The sequence below is a fragment of the Podarcis melisellensis genome (assembly GCF_964234715.1).
Source record: "Podarcis melisellensis genome assembly, chromosome: 8".
Lineage (NCBI taxonomy): Eukaryota > Metazoa > Chordata > Lepidosauria > Squamata > Lacertidae > Podarcis > Podarcis melisellensis.
Window position 1 is genome coordinate 75,543,398 of NC_138540.1, and position 16,849 is coordinate 75,560,246.

Genomic DNA, 16,849 nt, shown 5'->3' on the forward strand with positions numbered 1-16,849 from the left:
CAGGGCAAAGTTCGCAACCAGAGCATCTTCCTCCGGGTTAGCAGGGCTTGTAACCTGAAGCATTTGTAAGGAGGACGGTATGTGTTAAGTTGTGGGTGAATACATCAGACGACACAGCAATTCTTCAAACAGCTCTTGTTTATTCACAGGCCAGAACAGAACTGAACTGAAGGGTTCAGTCAGCCTGTTTATATAGAGCTCCAGTACAACGTAACTGTAACAATTTTCTAAAACTATCCAATCACTGAACGTCACTTTCAATCCCTTATTTGCATAACTATCTACAGAATCCCCCTGCTTGCCCAGGGTGAGAACTTCAGTACATAACAGTATGTAACACGAGGTTCCACTGTATTTGCTTTTTTTACAAGCAGAGTTTTTTGTGCATGGGGTGGGGGGCAAAAAACCCAGAAGTAATGTGAAAAGGGGGGGGGCTAGTTTTGGAAAAGTTCCCTGGGAAAAGAGATTGAAACTAATCTGTGAATTGTAGCTCTGGTCAGGTAACAGGGGTCTCTAACAACTCTTAGCACCCTTAAACTACATTTCCTAGGGTCCTTTGGGGAAAGCCGTGAGTGTTTAAAGTGGTATCATAGGGCTTTAAATGTATGGTATGGCCTAGATCTGGTCTTTACTGAGCATAAGTTCTGATTTGTTTGTGGGACAAACAATGAGCATTCATTCTGATTGGCTTTGTGGGGTGTTTATACATCTTCGCTGGTTCACCCCACACTTTTCATTGCATTTCCCTGGGCACTTCCAGCCTGTTGTTGTTTTTGGGTGGGCCACCCAGTCACGTTCTGGGAAATTAACCTTGCGCAATTATAGCTGGTCAGGAGTTCTTGCACAACAGACCTGCTTCTCCTAAAGATGGGTTATTTCTTGATAAAGAACTCATTTACACTTTTGCTTGACCTGTATTTTGATCTTATTGTGCACTAATTAATTCCCCCCTGATCCAACAGATGTTTGTTTGTTTGTTTAGCGGCCGTGCCTTGCGAAAATCTAATCTTACCCGTTGAATCAAGGCTCAGTTAAGCAAAATCTCTCTTGGGTTTTTCCACACATCAGATAAAATCCATTTCAGCAGCTAAGGTTGGGTAAGAATCCAGGGAGCTGTGGTTTATCCACAGTGCTGGGAATTGTAGTTCTGTGGGATAAACTACACTTCCCAGGATTCTCTGTGAGGATGGGAGTGTGCTTTAAATGTATGGTGCGTATCCAGTCACCATTAGCATGAAAGCTTAGAATTGCCTCGCTGGATCAGCACAAAGATCGTAGAAGTCCACCCATTGATCATAAAACTGTAGAGATGTAGCTCAACACGTCGACTCCCATCCAATTGGAAACTATACGAGACCCTGCTTAGCTTTGTAAATGTGCTAGCAGTTTTTAGCGCTGCACCACAAGGCGGACTAAGATCTGTCTGGCCTTTGGAGGATTTACAAGCAAGAGGCACACAGAAGAACAAGCGGCACACTGGCCTTTTGAGTTTCTTGCATTTGTGCATTTTTCAAGGCTACCTGCAACAATATTTTGCAGCGTGGAGAGCTTGCAGCTTCAGATTCCAGCCAGCCGGTAGCACGTAGGACAAAAGAAATCAGTAAGAAGAGCTTGCTAGATTAGGCAGGTGACCCATCTAGTTCTGCACCCTGCACTGTTCTGAATCTTCCAACAGATTAACTAGCACACAAACTTCAGATTACTTGACTTGGGCAGCATATGCACCATACATTTAAGGCAACCCCACCTGGGAACTGTAGTTCCTTTAAGGGGCTGGGAACTGTAGCTCCGTGAGGTAAATTACCACTCCCAGGATTCTGGGGAAAATGGGCTTTAAAGGTGTGCTGTGTACGCAGGTCCAGTTCAGAGGAAGGTTCACCACCTCAGCGAGAGAACAAGGCTGCGTCTTCTTGGCTTTTCTCTTTTCCCTTCTTTATTTCCTTATCCTACCATTCCTGGCACGGGCAAGCCCCTTCTCCCGGCTCATGGAGCAAGCCCAACTTCCTTCTCTTGTCCGATTGTTCAGGACACAATTGCTCCCTTCACGGCAGGGGCTGTGGAGCTGGAGGGGGCGGGGAGGCAGCGTTGGGACCGGTGACAGGATAAATATTAATCCGGATGGGCCAGGTGACATGTGTTCTCACGGAGAAGCCGCCACCAGCAGTGGGAACTGCCCAGGGCAAGGGTGCAGAGGAGCCAAGAGACTCCAGGAGTTCCTTCCCAGCGCTGGGAGGAGAGTAAGGGATAGTGGTTAGGGATGGCAGGAGTGCAGACGTCACAAAAGGGGACAAAACACACACACATACGCAAAACCTTGCAAGTGCAATGACTGGAATTCAATGGAAAGGAGAGCCAAGTTGTAAATGTTAAGCTTTTAATCCAAACTCTGGAAGGGATTTGAGGCCTAGTGGGTGCTGCCAAGCCGCAAAAGTTGTTATTTCCGCTCCTGGTCCCTTTATTCCACCTCACCCTCGAGCTGTGGCAAGTTAATGCCATCTTTTGCCATCTTTACAGCGAGCGACTCTGTGCCCTTAATGGAGCAGTAGCTGATGTGTTTGCTCTGCAGAGGTAGCGGACTGCAATTCCTAGGATCCGGTGCCATTGGCCATGCAGACTGCAGCTGATGGGAGTTGTAGTTTATTTGTTTGTTCATTTCTTACCCACTTTTCACCTTAAGTTCCTTGGGCAGGTTGCAACATTAAAAGACAATATTCAAAACACTTTGAAAGAACTCACAAAAAATAAAAAAATTACACACCTGGCAGGCACCATGATGGCTTCCCCTTGCCCTGATAGTAGTTGAGGGCTGCCAGCTTGAATGAAAAGAGGATAGGAAAAATTTGTGGAGGCTATCTATGGCTACTTGCTGAGCAAAGATGTACCTGTTGCATTTCTGCTCAGCATGGGGTTGTTTATCTGTCCACAAAACAGGTGGATGCCTTCTTGCTTCTCCAAGGATACTGGGGCAGAGACTTTGGTCCAGCATGCCTGAGGGATGCTCAGACCACACCCTGGACCGGCTGTTCCCCCTACTAGTGAAGCAGCTCCTGCTGCAGAATTTGCATTGCAGGGATGAAAAGCTGATGTTGATCTGTAACATTCTCCCCCCCCCCACCTGAAAAGCGAAGCACCATATTTTTCGCTCTATAAGACGCACCGGACCATAAGACACATCTAGTTTTTGGAGGAGGGAAACAAGAAAAAAAAATCTGAATTTCAGAAACCAGAACAACAAGAGGGATCGCTGCGCAGCGAAAGCAGCGATCCCTCTTGCTGTTCTGGCTTCTGGCATAGCTGTGCAGCCTCCACTCGCCCCATAAGATGCAGACACATTTCCCCTTACTTTTTAGAAGGGAAAACGTGAGTCTTATAGAGGAAAAAATATGGTAAATTAGCTTCCATGCCCTGGAGCGAAATGCGGAAGTGTTGAAAAGGGGTTATTTTTGGTGCAAGGGCCTCCACTCCCACATCGGCCAATGGCTTCACAGAAACAGACCAAAGAAGGAACCCAGTAGGGCTGCATGCCCTCACGGGTGACTTTCCAGGGGCCGCCTGCCAAATGGAGGGCGGGGCTGGAGACAAAACAGGTGGATCACAAGCATGACTCTTACCTTTGCACAGTAAAAGTTGCAGATTTCTGCATGCGACCCCAACCCCTACCTCTCTCTAACCTCCATTCGAGCAACAAGAGGAATTATCATAGTTCAAAGACCATAGGCGCCGACTCCATGGGGCTTGAGGGGGCCCGAGCCCCCTCAAAAATTCGTTTGGGGGGGCTCCGCCCCCCCAATAATCTCCGGCGCCCCTCCAGCAGAGCGCCATCGCCGCCCCTCCCCCAGCCCAAAATGCACAGGGAGGGGCGGGCTGCATGCCTCCTGCCCTCCCTCCCGAGCAAAAGCTCCACCCAATTTCCTTTGGAGCTGATTAATAGGCGCAGCACGCTCTCCCCTATTCGCTCACGAGGAGGCGGCGCCACTTTATTTGCATATTCATGAGCTTATTTATTATTCATGAGCTTTCCCGGGCCCCCCCAATATTTTTTATAAGTCCGCGTCCCTGTCAAAGACACATTCCAGTCAGGCAAAGGCACTTGAGGAGGAAGCAGAGCAGGGCTGTCCAAGGGCAAAGCTGGGAAGACCCCTGGAGTAAATAAAGGTCACATTCACACCCAAAGAATCCTGGGAAATGTAGTTTGTTAAAGGTGCTGGGTATTGTTGGGAGAAACCCCCCAGTTCCCCTCGAAGAATTATGATTTTCGGAGCGCTTTAACAACCAATGCCTTTTCACAGGGGACTCTGGGAATCGTAGCACCTCGCAGAACCCATATCGAACTACAGCTCCCAGAATTCTTTAGGGGAAGCTGTGATTGTTTAAAGTGGTATTGTAGTTCTTTAAATATATGGTGTGAATGTGGCCAAAGTCAGGATATATTTTGGCTTTAAAAAGAGACTCATGAGGAGGAGGCAGCATGGGTTACTCAACTCTCTCCTCTGCCCCCTCCTGTGCCTCTATCTGTCTGTCTTGGCTGTCCTTTGAGGCCTGCCTTGCTTATATATCTTGTGAGTGCCTCCCCTCTCAGTCACCTTCCCTATTGTAATAATATTTGCCCAGGGTGTCTCCCGTACTGCCTTGGCTGTCCTTTAGTGGCCAGAAGTGCTCCCCCCCCCCCCCGACCTTTTTGTCTTTCAGCCCAGCACTGGAAACGCCACCAAGGCAAATGTTTCTCCCCAGGACAAAGACCCCTTACCGTTCCAAGCTTTTATCACTTTCGAGGGAAAGACGGGGGGTGCAGGGCTGGAATGTTTTAATCTGGAGTGTTGCTATGTTCTAAAAGAACTCAGCTGGACACAGGCTGACAACACGAAACTGGAACTTAAGAGCACCCCAAAGTATAGGGGTCCTGGAGGAGAACGTAAGAAAACACAAACACACAAAAATCCTTGCAGTGGCCCACCTAGTTCACCATCCTGTTCTCACAGAGGCCAGTCAGATTCCAGATTCAAGCAGGACCCAAGGGCCACAGCATTCTGTCCTCCTGCGGTTTCCAGCAAGTAGCATTCAGAAGCATTACTGCCTCCCGTCATAACCTTCAGGGCTGCTAAGCCACAGACCCGCTTTTTAGAAGTACAGCTTTAGACAGCTGTGCTTCCTTACATCTTACATTCCAGAGCCTGTGGAACTCCCTGCCACTGTAACTCAAGAGTTCCTCAAGGCGACCCTTTTCTGCTGCCGCATGTTTCATTTTCACTTGACTGATGGTTTGGCATGAGCCTGATACCGACAAGGGGGATGGAGCGAGCTATTAACTGCAATCACTTACGGAAAGGAAACAGCGTACGTAAGGGAACACTGATATTTACTGTGATGGAACACGGGAACCTGACTTATACTGAGTCCAGATTATAGGGTCTATCTACCTCAGGACTGTCTGCACTGACTGGCAGGGGCTCCCTGGGTTTCTTTAGACAAGGGTCTCTTCACAGCCTTACTAGAAACTCTGGGAATCTGGTACTTCATGCAAGGCAAATGCTCTACTGCTGAGCTATTATCCTTACAGAAAACTCGCTCATACTCTTTTACAGTGGTACCTCGGCTTACAAATGCTTCAGATTACAAACACTTAGGGTTACAAACTCCGCTAACCTGGAAGTAGTACCTTGGGTTGCGAACTTTGTCCCAGGATGAGAACGGAAATCGTGCGCCGGTGGCGCGGCGGCAGCGGGAGGCCCCATTAGCGAAAGCACACCTCAGGTTATGAACCGTTTCAGGTTAAGAACGGACCTCCAGAATGAATTAAGTTCGTAACCCGAGGTACCACTGTACTGTATATATATATTGATGCCTTGGCTGAGATTAAGGTGATATGTGGCTGAGAGTTCACCAGCTCTGCACTTTGCAGTATGCCCAGCTGCCTGAAAAGAAAGTTGTTTCTTTTTTAATTGAAAATTTTTAAAAAGTAGCAGGGGACACCGTGGCTCAGTGGCAGAGCATCTGCCCTGCAATGCAAAAGGTCACAGGTTCAAAACCCTGCATCTCCAAGTATGGCTGGGGGGAAACCCTGCTCAGACAACTGCTGAGTTGTTCCACAGGGTAAACCAACTGGAATTAGTGAACATGACCATCAGGTCCATTGCTTTCAGTATGTTTGCTCTGAATAAAACTTAGCCGAATGCCACCCAGCATAAACAAGGCTGAGCAAGATGGACCGATGAGCTGACTCTGCCTCCAGCAGTTTCCAAAGGGGCAAGACACCTGAAGTCTGCAACAAAAGACCCCTTTTTGGCTCAGTGAGCCAACCCTCCTAATTCCCAAGGGATGTATGCAATGCCCTTCAGACTTGGAAAGAATTGAGTGCTGAGTTATTCTTTTCCACGGGCGCATTTATTTCTACACCTGAGTTCTGTGCCTAATTTCCAAATGCTTGTAAATAGGATTTTAGTCTGTGTGTGTAGGGGACAGCCTTGCCCTGAAACCAGTAAGCCTGTCTGGAAACACCTGGTTCAGGTGGTAGCTGGTTGCCCAGGTGAAAGCTGTTGCCTCCAACAAAACCCACAATGATTCAATTGTTTTATTAGCACACGATTGGTCACACACCCCTCATCTGTTGCCCCACGCAGCAGGGTTTTAACTCCTTCCATTCCATGAGAAACAAGTAGAACCACCTCTTCGAGGGCTGCAGAGAGCTGCCGTTTTTGGAATAAAATGGTAACGCGCTTGCAAGCGTAAATAATAATAATAATAATAATGATGATGATGATGATGATGATGATGTTTATCCCCCACCCATCTGTGTGGGTTTCCCCAGCTACTCTGGGCGGCTTACAGAATATATAAAATGTAAGAAAGCATCAAACATTTAAAACCTCCCTAAACAGGGCTGCCCTCAGATGTCTTCTAAAAGTTGCATAGTTCTTTATCTGAAGGGAAAGTGTTCCACAGGGAGGGCACCACTACCAAGAAGGCCCTCTGCTGCACAGTTCAGGGCAAAGAATGACCTACATCATAGCACTGGCAGGCTGGCAGAATCTCACATGATGCTGTTTGGCTAAACCATCTATCCACCAACTTGCCCTTATGGACAGCGGGAGACATTTGATTCAGTACTTGTCTGAAGGCAAACCAACCCAAGTTACGCTTTCAGAAAACAGTAACCCAAAATGGAAATGCAGACATCGTTCAAAATTCATACTTCTCTGAGTTTCGCAATTCATTTATTTATTTCAGTTTTTAAAGTACTTAACCCTCCCCCTTTTATCCGAGGCTCACAGGGCGGTTTATAGTATAAAAACATGAAGATATATAACATAGTAACAAACGATACGATAACCCACCCCTGCAGTTTAAAAGACCATAGATTGTTTAATTGGCCAAAGGCCTCAGAAAAGAGGAATATTTTTGCCTGGCACCTAACACATGATCATCAGAGGATGATCATAGGGTCTGGGTTGGTTCAGTTTTCCAGACAAATTGTACAAAAATGCATATACTACTAGGGTAAAGGTAAAGGTAAAGGTACCCCTGACCATTAAGTCCAGTCGCGGACGACTCTGGGGTTGCGACGCTCATCTCGCTTTATGGGCCGAGGGAGCGGGCATACAGCTTCCGGGTCATGTGGCCAGCATGACTAAGCAGCTTCTGGTGAACCAGAGCAGCGCACGGAAACGCTGTTTACCTTCCTGCCGGAGCGGTACCTATTTATCTACTTGCACTTTTTGGTGTGCTTTCGAACTGCTAGGTTGGCAGGAGGAGGGACTGAGCAACAGGAGCTCACCCCGTCGTGGGGATTCGAACCGCCGACCTTCTGATCGGCAAGTCCTAGGCTCTGTGGTTTAACCCACAGTGCCAGTGTGGAGGGGGGGGGGGAGCATTTTGACATCAGGCATACACCTTCACTGTACTCTTTTCAGTGCCTGCTAAGAATTGGAGTTTTTTTGTTTAGAGAAGCCTACCCAGAGATATAGAATGTTGACATGTGTTTTAATCAGGTTTTTAGCTTATTGTTGATTTTAATTTTAATTTTTTTTTAAAAAAAAAAATACAGTCAAACCTTGGTTGTCGAACACAATCTGTTCCAGAAGCCTGTTTGGCTTCCAAAATGTTTGACAACTGAGGCACAGCTTCTGATTTGTTGCAGGAGCTTCTTGCACTGAAGCGGAAGCTGCGTCAGATGTTCGACTTCTGAAAAAAGTTCAAAAACTGGAACACTTACTTCTGGTTTGGGAGCCAAAACGTTCCAAAACGGAGGCATTTGGGAACCGAAGTTTGAGTGTAGTTGTTTTTAACTGTTTTTACTGATTTTTTTTTGTCGTTTCATTCTTTTTGCAAACCACTTCAGTCCTTTTTAAAAAAAAAATTACCAGCCAGTGCACTAAGCTGATGTTTCTAGCTGCCATGTAACCTCCCGACAGTTTGACCTCACCCCCAAAGGCGCAGTCCTCCATTGGCTTCTGAGGCAGACGGATGCCAAACGGATGCTGTTTCCATTCCCCACAGTTCCTTGGAGCAAGGCCACATCAAGGGCACTGTGGGAAATCAAAATGACTCTTCCCAGCTCTCCCGACACTAGTCAGAGCACCAGGCCGTGTGTGTTTGTGTGTGTGTAAATGACATCCGTGGTTGTGCCCTGTTGGGATGTTGGACCTCAAGGCCCACAAAGAAACTGGAAACCAGTGCAGGTTTTTCAACGGAGCCAAAATGTGGCAATTATTGCAGCGATTCCCACCCCCTTCCCGGTTATTAACCTTTTTGTTAACCCTGTGAACAATTACTTCCTTTTGTTCGGCCTGAGCTTTGTGCCAGCCTTGTTCCCCTGAGGTGCCATTCAGCTGTCAGTGTTGGCAGCCAATTCTTGAACGCCATCCTAGACTTTCCTGCAGGTTGGTGTAGCCTAGGAGCCATAGGAGAAGGATCCGCAAATTAGGAAGTACCCGCTTTGGATGTTATCTGTGGGCTGAGGTCCCTAGGTGGTCTCAGGCAATCTGCTCCTTCTCAGCCCTCGTTCCTCCGTCCCATCTGCATTATGGAGGGTGATAATATTGACCTACCTAGCTACAGCTAGAGCTATATCATGCATTGTATGTGGAGTGCTTGGAAATTTGCAAGCATTAAGCCGTATTATTTATATCATCGCTGTTCTAACAGATTTGCTTACGTATGAACAAAGGTATGAGCCACATCCAATGCATGTTAGACCCGTTGAACTTAATGGGCATGGTTAATTTATATAAGTATAAAGGGGCCAATTGAAAAAAAAGTGGTGTTTGTTTGTTTTTTGGCTAAACATCAAGTGGGATTTACAGCACGATCCAATGCAGGTCTACTCAAAAGTAATCCCAATTGAATTAAATGGGACTTATGCCCCAGGAACTGTCTACATGATCACAGCCATGGGCATAGCTAGGATTTATTTGGGGGGGGGGGCAGGCTTTATGTTGCAGGGGGCAGAACCAAGTTATCTGTGATACAATTGGTCAGTTAGTCAGTTAGTTAAGTATTTTTATTTATTTACTTGATTTGGGGGCGGGATCTGCCACACCCATGATCACAGCCGGGCATAGGCAAACTCAGCCCTCCAGATGTTTTGGGACTACAACTCCCATCATCCCTAGCTAACAGGACCAGTGGTCAGGGATGATGGGAACTGTAGTCTCAAAACATCTGGAGGGCCGAGTTTGCCTATGCCTGACCTTAGTTTTGTATAGTTGTGCTGTCTGCTTTGTTAGGTGTGTGTGTGTCTATATATATATATATATATGAGAATGTATTATGTACTGTTTGTTTTATGACCTTTTTAAAATGTATTTTTGCTGTGTTGTAGATCAAGACCAGTGGAAGGTTAGGGTTTGTTGTGAATAACAGACAACATAAAAGTGTAGAATGGCTACGGAACAAGCATCTTCAGCTTTGTTTACTATGATTACTGTTATTTAATATGGATCATAGAATCGAGGAGTTGGAAGGGACCCCTGAGGGTCATCTAGTCCAGCCCCCTGCAATGCAGCCATCCTGCCCGTAGACATCCCTGGGTGGGCTGGAGCCACCAACCTTCTGGTTAACAGCCAGATGCACTGACTGAAGAGCTATGAAAAAGCGGGTTGGCAAAACGTGCAAGAAAGGAACCCCCCCCCCCCGAAAAAAATGCAACCAAATTCATACTATGATCACGTTATAATAATAGCTAGGGTCTTTGAATGCATATCTTCCCAATTGCATTCATGCCCCAAGCATGAACTGAATGTGAGAATCAAACTCTCTTTTACTCGCAGCTACATGACAGAAGCTCTGACTTCCCCCTCTCCAGCCCCATTGGAAAGAAGAAATATTGAGGAGGCTGCAATTCTGGGTCAAACGGTGGAAGGGGAGGCATTTTGCATAACTACTTTTCTGATTAAAAGTCACTTTCCTCACCCAAAGCTTGGAGGGAAGAGCTAAGCACCCACAAATTTTGCTTCCTCCCCACTCACAGTTTGCGGTCCCCCTCAAACTTCTTTTTCTCAGTTAAGTGGAAAACAAAGCAAGTCCATTGCGACACTGTTGCCACAGAGTGCACACAGTGTGTCATTTGGTCCTAAGGCTGAGGTACATAACTTGTTTATTTATTTCACAAAAGTTATTTAACACTTGATTGTGAAAAACAACAGCAGCAACCTCCAGGTGGTCTACAAAAAGAACGAAACAACGCAACAGTTAAAAAAGTTAAAAGCATCAATTTGAAACCAGTATGAACCTACCCAGACCCTGTGATCATCATCTGAGGCCCTTCTTTGTGTTTCTCCTCTGTGAGAGGTCCAGAGGGTGGCAACATGACAACGGGGCCTTTTCTGCAGTGGCTCCCTGTTTGTGGAATGCTTTCCCCAGGGGGGCTCATCTGGCGCCTTCATTGCATACACCTGTAGGCATCAGGCGAAAACATTCCTCTTCAACCAGACCTTGGCTGGTTAACATTATATGGCGGGGTGCCCAAACTTTTTTCGAAGGGGGCCAGATTTGATGAAGTGAGGGCCGACCAAAGTTGCTGAGCTTTTTTACCCCAGGGCATATACTGCCACAAGGGCCAGGTTAAATTGACTGGTGGGCCACATTAGGCCCCCAAAGCAGACTTTGGACATGCCTGCTATATGGCCTTTTAAATGTGCTTGCGGGTGGGAGGGGTTTATTGGTTTTGTTCTTGTTTTTATTATGTATTTTGTGTATTTATCTTGCATATTTATGCTACGAATCACCTTGAGATCTATGGATACAAATTTAATGAATTTAGTAGTGGTAACAATAACAATCGTGACTTCCCCAAAATGGCCTTTGCTGGCCAAATGGGGAGGTCTGGTGAGCCATGCTGGAGGGCTGGAGGTTCCCCACCCCACAGTACTATGATAAATATGGTCCCATTTCATAGAATTGTAGAGGTGGAAGGGACCCCAACGGTCATCTAGTCCAACCCCCTGAAATGCAGGAATTTGAGAATTAAGTGCTACCATTCAAAGTTTTTGAAGGGAGGCCAACCACCAGGGCCTACAACTCTTGTCAAACAGCAGTCACCATCAAACCATTGGCTCTGGGCGTAAGAGCTGACACTCTTGAGGGGCTGAAATGCACCCAGGGCCCACTTGTTTGTAGACAACTGGCTGGCCATTATGAAAACTGGATGTTGGACTAGCCAGGCTCTCCTTCAGCTATGACTTCTTATCCCATTCAGTGTCTATAATTGTTTTTTTATATATATATGTAATGACTTTCCATTGTTTCTGCATATGCTGTTGTTTTAACTTTCTATATACTGTATTTTTCGCTCTATAAGACACACCAGACCACAAGACGCACCTAGTTTTTGGACGAGGAAAACAAGAAAAAAAAATATTCTGAATCTCAGAAGCCAGAACAGCGAGAGGGATCATCCGCTGCACAGTGAAAGCAGCAATCCCTCTTGCTGTTCTGGCTTCTGGGATAGCTGCGCAGCCTGCATTCGTTCCATAAGACGCACACACATTTCCCCATACTTTTTAGGAGGGAAAAAGTGAGTCTTATAGAGCAAAAAATGTGGTAATTAAGCAGTAGTTGGATATGCATTTCTACTGTACTGCAAAATCACTTCAAGGTGCTTCATAGGAAGCGATTCATGAATGAAGTGGAATGATAATAATGCTCTAATGGCACCCGGCCCTTCTCCTCACTTCTCCCTCCTCTTCCCTTCAGTGGTTTGCCTACTCCTTCATGGTGAAGTGCCTCATCACCCTCTCCACAGCTGGGCTGCTGATCACGATCCTGGCTTTTCACATCAAAGAGATCCAGGTAAGCCTAACTATGGGACTATTTCTCAAATGAGCGCAGCGGAGGTCAGACAGTCTGACAAAATGTTGCGAACACACCATACCTTTAAAGCACTAGGATGCCGCAATGATAGCAGTCATGGCTTCTCTCGAAGAATTATGGGAGCTGTAGTTTGTTCGGGGCGCTGAGAGTTATTAGGAGATGCCTGTTTCCCTCACAGATTTACAATGTCCAGGATTTGCTGGGGAGAAGGATTGCTTGTTAAATCCCTCTGGAAATTGTAGCTCCGTGACTACAGCCACCAGAATAATTTGGGGGAAGCCACAACTGTTTAAAGCGTTAACATAGCACTTCAAATTTACGATGTAAATATGGCCACAAAGGACCTAGATCACCTATTGAGCTTCATGAAAAGTCACCTGGGTTACAGTCTTCTGTGAAGTGTTTTTTCTATCTCCGTTATAGTAATTAATTCTAAAATTAGCATATTTGTGTCCTTCTTTTGGACAGCCCTACTTGATGCAAATCTGCCTGTGGTGGTTCCCACCCCCCTTGGGGGAGAGCTGTTGTCATGGAAACGACAGAAAAAAATAAAAACCTCCCCCAAACAGGTTCACTCCAGTAATTGGTACATATTTTGGTATGCACACAGCAAGTAGCACACAGAGTGAGAAAAAGTAGGTGTTGTGCTTGTTAAAGAGGGAGAGGATGAGGCTTGGGAGGGGGATAATTATGCCCCAAATCAATGACCCAAGGCTTGAAACAAATTCCTGGCAGTAAGGCTTCTGGGTGAAGGACAGGTCACTCAGCCAAAGGTTACCCAAAAGGGCCCGATTCCTCATTTTGGGAAGCTGTAGCCATTATAACAGGAAGATGGTAATGGGAAGGTATGTATATGAAACTGGGATTGTGATAGAGATCTGCATATGCTAAATTATATGCATAGGTGCAAATGTTTCTGAGCATGTTAAGCTGGAGGGGGTTGGACTAGATTACTCTCGTGGTCCCTTCCAACTCTAAAAGGTAAAGGTAAAGGACCCCTGACAGTTAAGTCCAATTGCAGACGACTCTGGGGTTGCGGAGCTCATCTCGCTTTAGAAACCAATGGAGCCGGTGTTTGTCCGCAGACAGTTTTCCTGGGTCATGTGGCCAGCATGACTGAGCCGCTTCTGGCGAAACTAGAGCAGCGCACAGAAATGCCATTTACCTTCCTGCTGGAGTGGTACCTATTTATCTACTTGCACTTTGACGTGCTTTCAAACTGCTAGGTTGGCAGGAGCTGGGACCGAGCAACAGGAGCTCACCCCATCGCGGGGATTCGAACCGCCGACCTTCTGATTGGCAAGCCCAAGAGGCTCAGTGGTTTAGACCACAGCGCCACCAACTCTACAGTTCTATAATTCTATAAACTGACCACAAGAGCACTCTCCCCTCTTGCGGCAACTGGTATTCAGAAACATTACTGCCTCTAGTTGTCGAGACAGAAAATAGCCATAATGGCTCATAATCACTGATAGCCTTATCCTCCTATGAATTTCTCCAGTCCTATTTGAAAGCCGTCCAAGTCACAGCCTCCTGCGGAAACGAGTTCTGTAGTTTGCTGTGTGAAGTACTCTCTTTTCTGTCTGCTGGATCCAAAGGACTAATGGTCTCTGACTCAGTCAACTTCCTATGTTCCCTACCTTTGACCTTGGGGTGGTGGCGGCAGCGGTTGCATGGATTTCAATTCGGAACCTGTAACATTCCTCCACTCTATAAATTAACTGCAAAGAAAAAAATGGCCAGGAACTAGCTTTTCATGGGGAAACGAAGGCGAATGGAAAGATTAGGCTGGCAGGCGGGGATTTGCATTCAAGGTCTGGGACGCAAGCCCAGAACTTCAGCCTTCTTCGCAGACCCATATAGCTCAACCGCGCATAGGAGCTGGTGACACTTGGAAAATACATCTCAGAAGGGTTTTTCCTTTCCTTTGGGCTGTTTGATCTCTGCTGCTGATCTGAGTGAGCTGTTTCCTGACTGAGTCACGGCATGTTTCATCCAGCTACTGGGCGAGTTGTGGTCGCTGCAGGATATCGCGGAGGGCTGGCTCTGGTGTGGTTTTGGGGGTCCTTTGCTCTTCCTTCTTCAGGTTAGCTTCTCCTGTAATTTGCCAGAAGGACTTTCTGGTCATCGTTCAGTTTAGCTTGGTGTTATCAGTTCAAAGAAACCAAAGGAATCAGGAAGAAGATATATAACCAGCTGTCTCAAAGTCTCAGAATATTGGTGGGTGTGCAGAAACCACTGATCTGAATTAGATTTTGCTCCCTCTGAAGTGGACACACCTTGGATTTTGCTATAAATACAACTTAACTTAGTTGATTGTGTGAGTTTTAATCGACTGGTTGGTTAACTGATTAAACCAGCCTGGCTTCTGCATGAATGAAACAATTGTTTTTGAGCACAAAGCATAGAATCAAAGAGTTGGAAGGGACCTCAGGGGTCATCTAGCCTAACCCCCGGCAATGCAGGAATCTCAACTTGATCATACAAGGCAGATGGCCATCCAACCTGTGCTTAAAAACATCCAATGAAAGAGAGTGCACAACCTCCCGAGGAACTCGGTTCCACCTTTGAACAGCTCTTGCAGTCAGAAAGTTCTTCCTGGTGTTTTGTCCGAATCTCCTTTCTTGCAATTTCAAGATATTGGTTTGGGTCCCAGCCTCTGGAGCAGGAGAAAATCTTGCTTCGCCCTTCATGAGACAGCGCTTTAGATATCTGAAGATGGCTGTCGCATCTCTCTCAGTCTCCTCTTCCCCAGGCTAAAAAACACACAGCTCCCTCAACCATTCCTCATAAGGCTTGCTTTCCAGTTCCTCAACATCTTGGTTGCATTCCTCTGCATACGTTCCAGCTTGTTCAATCTCCTTCTTAAACTGTGGCACCCATTTTTTGAGTGCATTTGATGATAATCGTAGTAATAATAATAATAATAATAATAATAATAATAATAATAATAATAAATTTATTTGTACCCTGCCCATCTGGCTGGGTTTCCCCAGCCACTCTGGGTGGCTTCCAACAAAGACCAAAAATACACTAAAATGTCACACATTAAAAACTGAATGTCAGGTAGTTGTTTATCTCTTTGACATCTGGTGGGAGGGCGTTCCACAGGGCGGGCGCCACTACCGAGAAGGCCCTCTGCCTGGTTCCCTGTAGCTTTGCTTCTTGCAATGAGGGAACCGCCAGAAGGCCCTCGGAGCTGGACCTCAGTGTCTGGGCAGAACGATGGCGGTGGAGACGCTCCTTCAGGTATCCTGGGCCAAGGCCATTTAGGGCTTTAAAGGTCAACACCAACACTTTGAATTGTGCTCGGAAACATACTGGGAGTAGAGCCTTCAGGATCAGGCCAGAGCCTGTAGCTCTCTCCCCTCCTGCAGTTCCCATCCACTGATGGTACTCTGAAACATACTGCCTCTGACAGTGGATGGAAACTGCAAGAGGAAGTAAGGGCTGCTGCTGCTGCTACTGCTGTGCTCAGCTCGATCCAATGGAAGTTACTCAGCTCCATTGATTGACGCTGAGCATGACTAATGTTGGTTTTCACCTTTAAAACGTTTCAGAGCAGCCCAGTGAGGAAGTACTGAACTAGAAGGAGCCGCCAATACAGTCAGAAACATTAGTAAGGTCAAAACTATGCCTGATGTTTTGTGCAGGCGAAACCTGATAAAGCCCAAACTCCTGTTGCCTAAACACATATAAGCCTGGTATTCATTTTTACTCCATATGTTACAAGAATTACAGTGGCAGCTCTTAACAAGCGTTGGACTTCCCCCCTGCCCCCCTCCCACAATGAGCTTGAAATTCCTCAAGTATTATCAGCCTAGTTTGCATGCAGATAAATATATAACCTTGAGTCACACAGACACGCCCAGAGGTGCAGGCGGCCAGCAAAGAGACATGGGCTGCCGAAAAACTGCCTAGCAGACACTCTTAAGTGTTTGTGCATTCACATGCCAGACCTTCTGTCACACGCGATGGGGTTAGCCAGAGGAAGAGCAGCTCCTGCAACTGAAAGTGCATACATAGCTTTGCAGGCAAGAGGCAATGAGGGCCACAGACTCGGGTGGCTTTGAAGGAGGAGCTGGCAGCTTCCTGGAGGTGGAAGATCCCTGCATTAAAGGGGGTTGGACTAGATGACCCTCGTGGCCCCTTCCGGCTCTGCGGATCTGTGATTTTGTGATTTTATGAATGCCAGTTGCTAGAAAGGGCAGGAGCAGAGAGGGCTCTTGGGTTCAGGCCCTGCTTGCAGCCTTCGCGTGGGCAAGTGGTCGGCCGCTACGAGAACAGCATGCTGGACCCAGATGGGCCACTTGCTCTTACGTCCTTAGGATTCAACCACATGCCAACAAGTTCAGATTGGGCAATTAAAGCTGATTTGGCACAGCAAACCTGCTTCTCCGATAAAGGTTCAGACTTCTCGCAATCAGGGAAGTGATGCGGAAATGCAGCGGGACAAACACTTGCTCTGATGCGACGCCTTCCTGCATACAAATCAGAGTGAATATTCATTAAATAGCCAACTTCATCGAGTTTCCACGCAAGC

General features: G+C 46.7%; 1 protein-coding gene across 1 annotated transcript in view; it reads left to right on the plus strand.

Annotated features, from left to right (window-relative positions):
- The window catches only part of KCNN4 (potassium calcium-activated channel subfamily N member 4), a 47,365-nt gene that overhangs the window by 13,055 nt on the left and 17,461 nt on the right, over positions 1–16,849 (plus strand). The window contains exon 2 of the mRNA XM_081920743.1: positions 12,190–12,285. Within this exon, the coding sequence (XP_081776869.1) occupies positions 12,190–12,285 (96 nt within the window). The remainder of the gene's footprint in view (positions 1–12,189; positions 12,286–16,849) is intronic.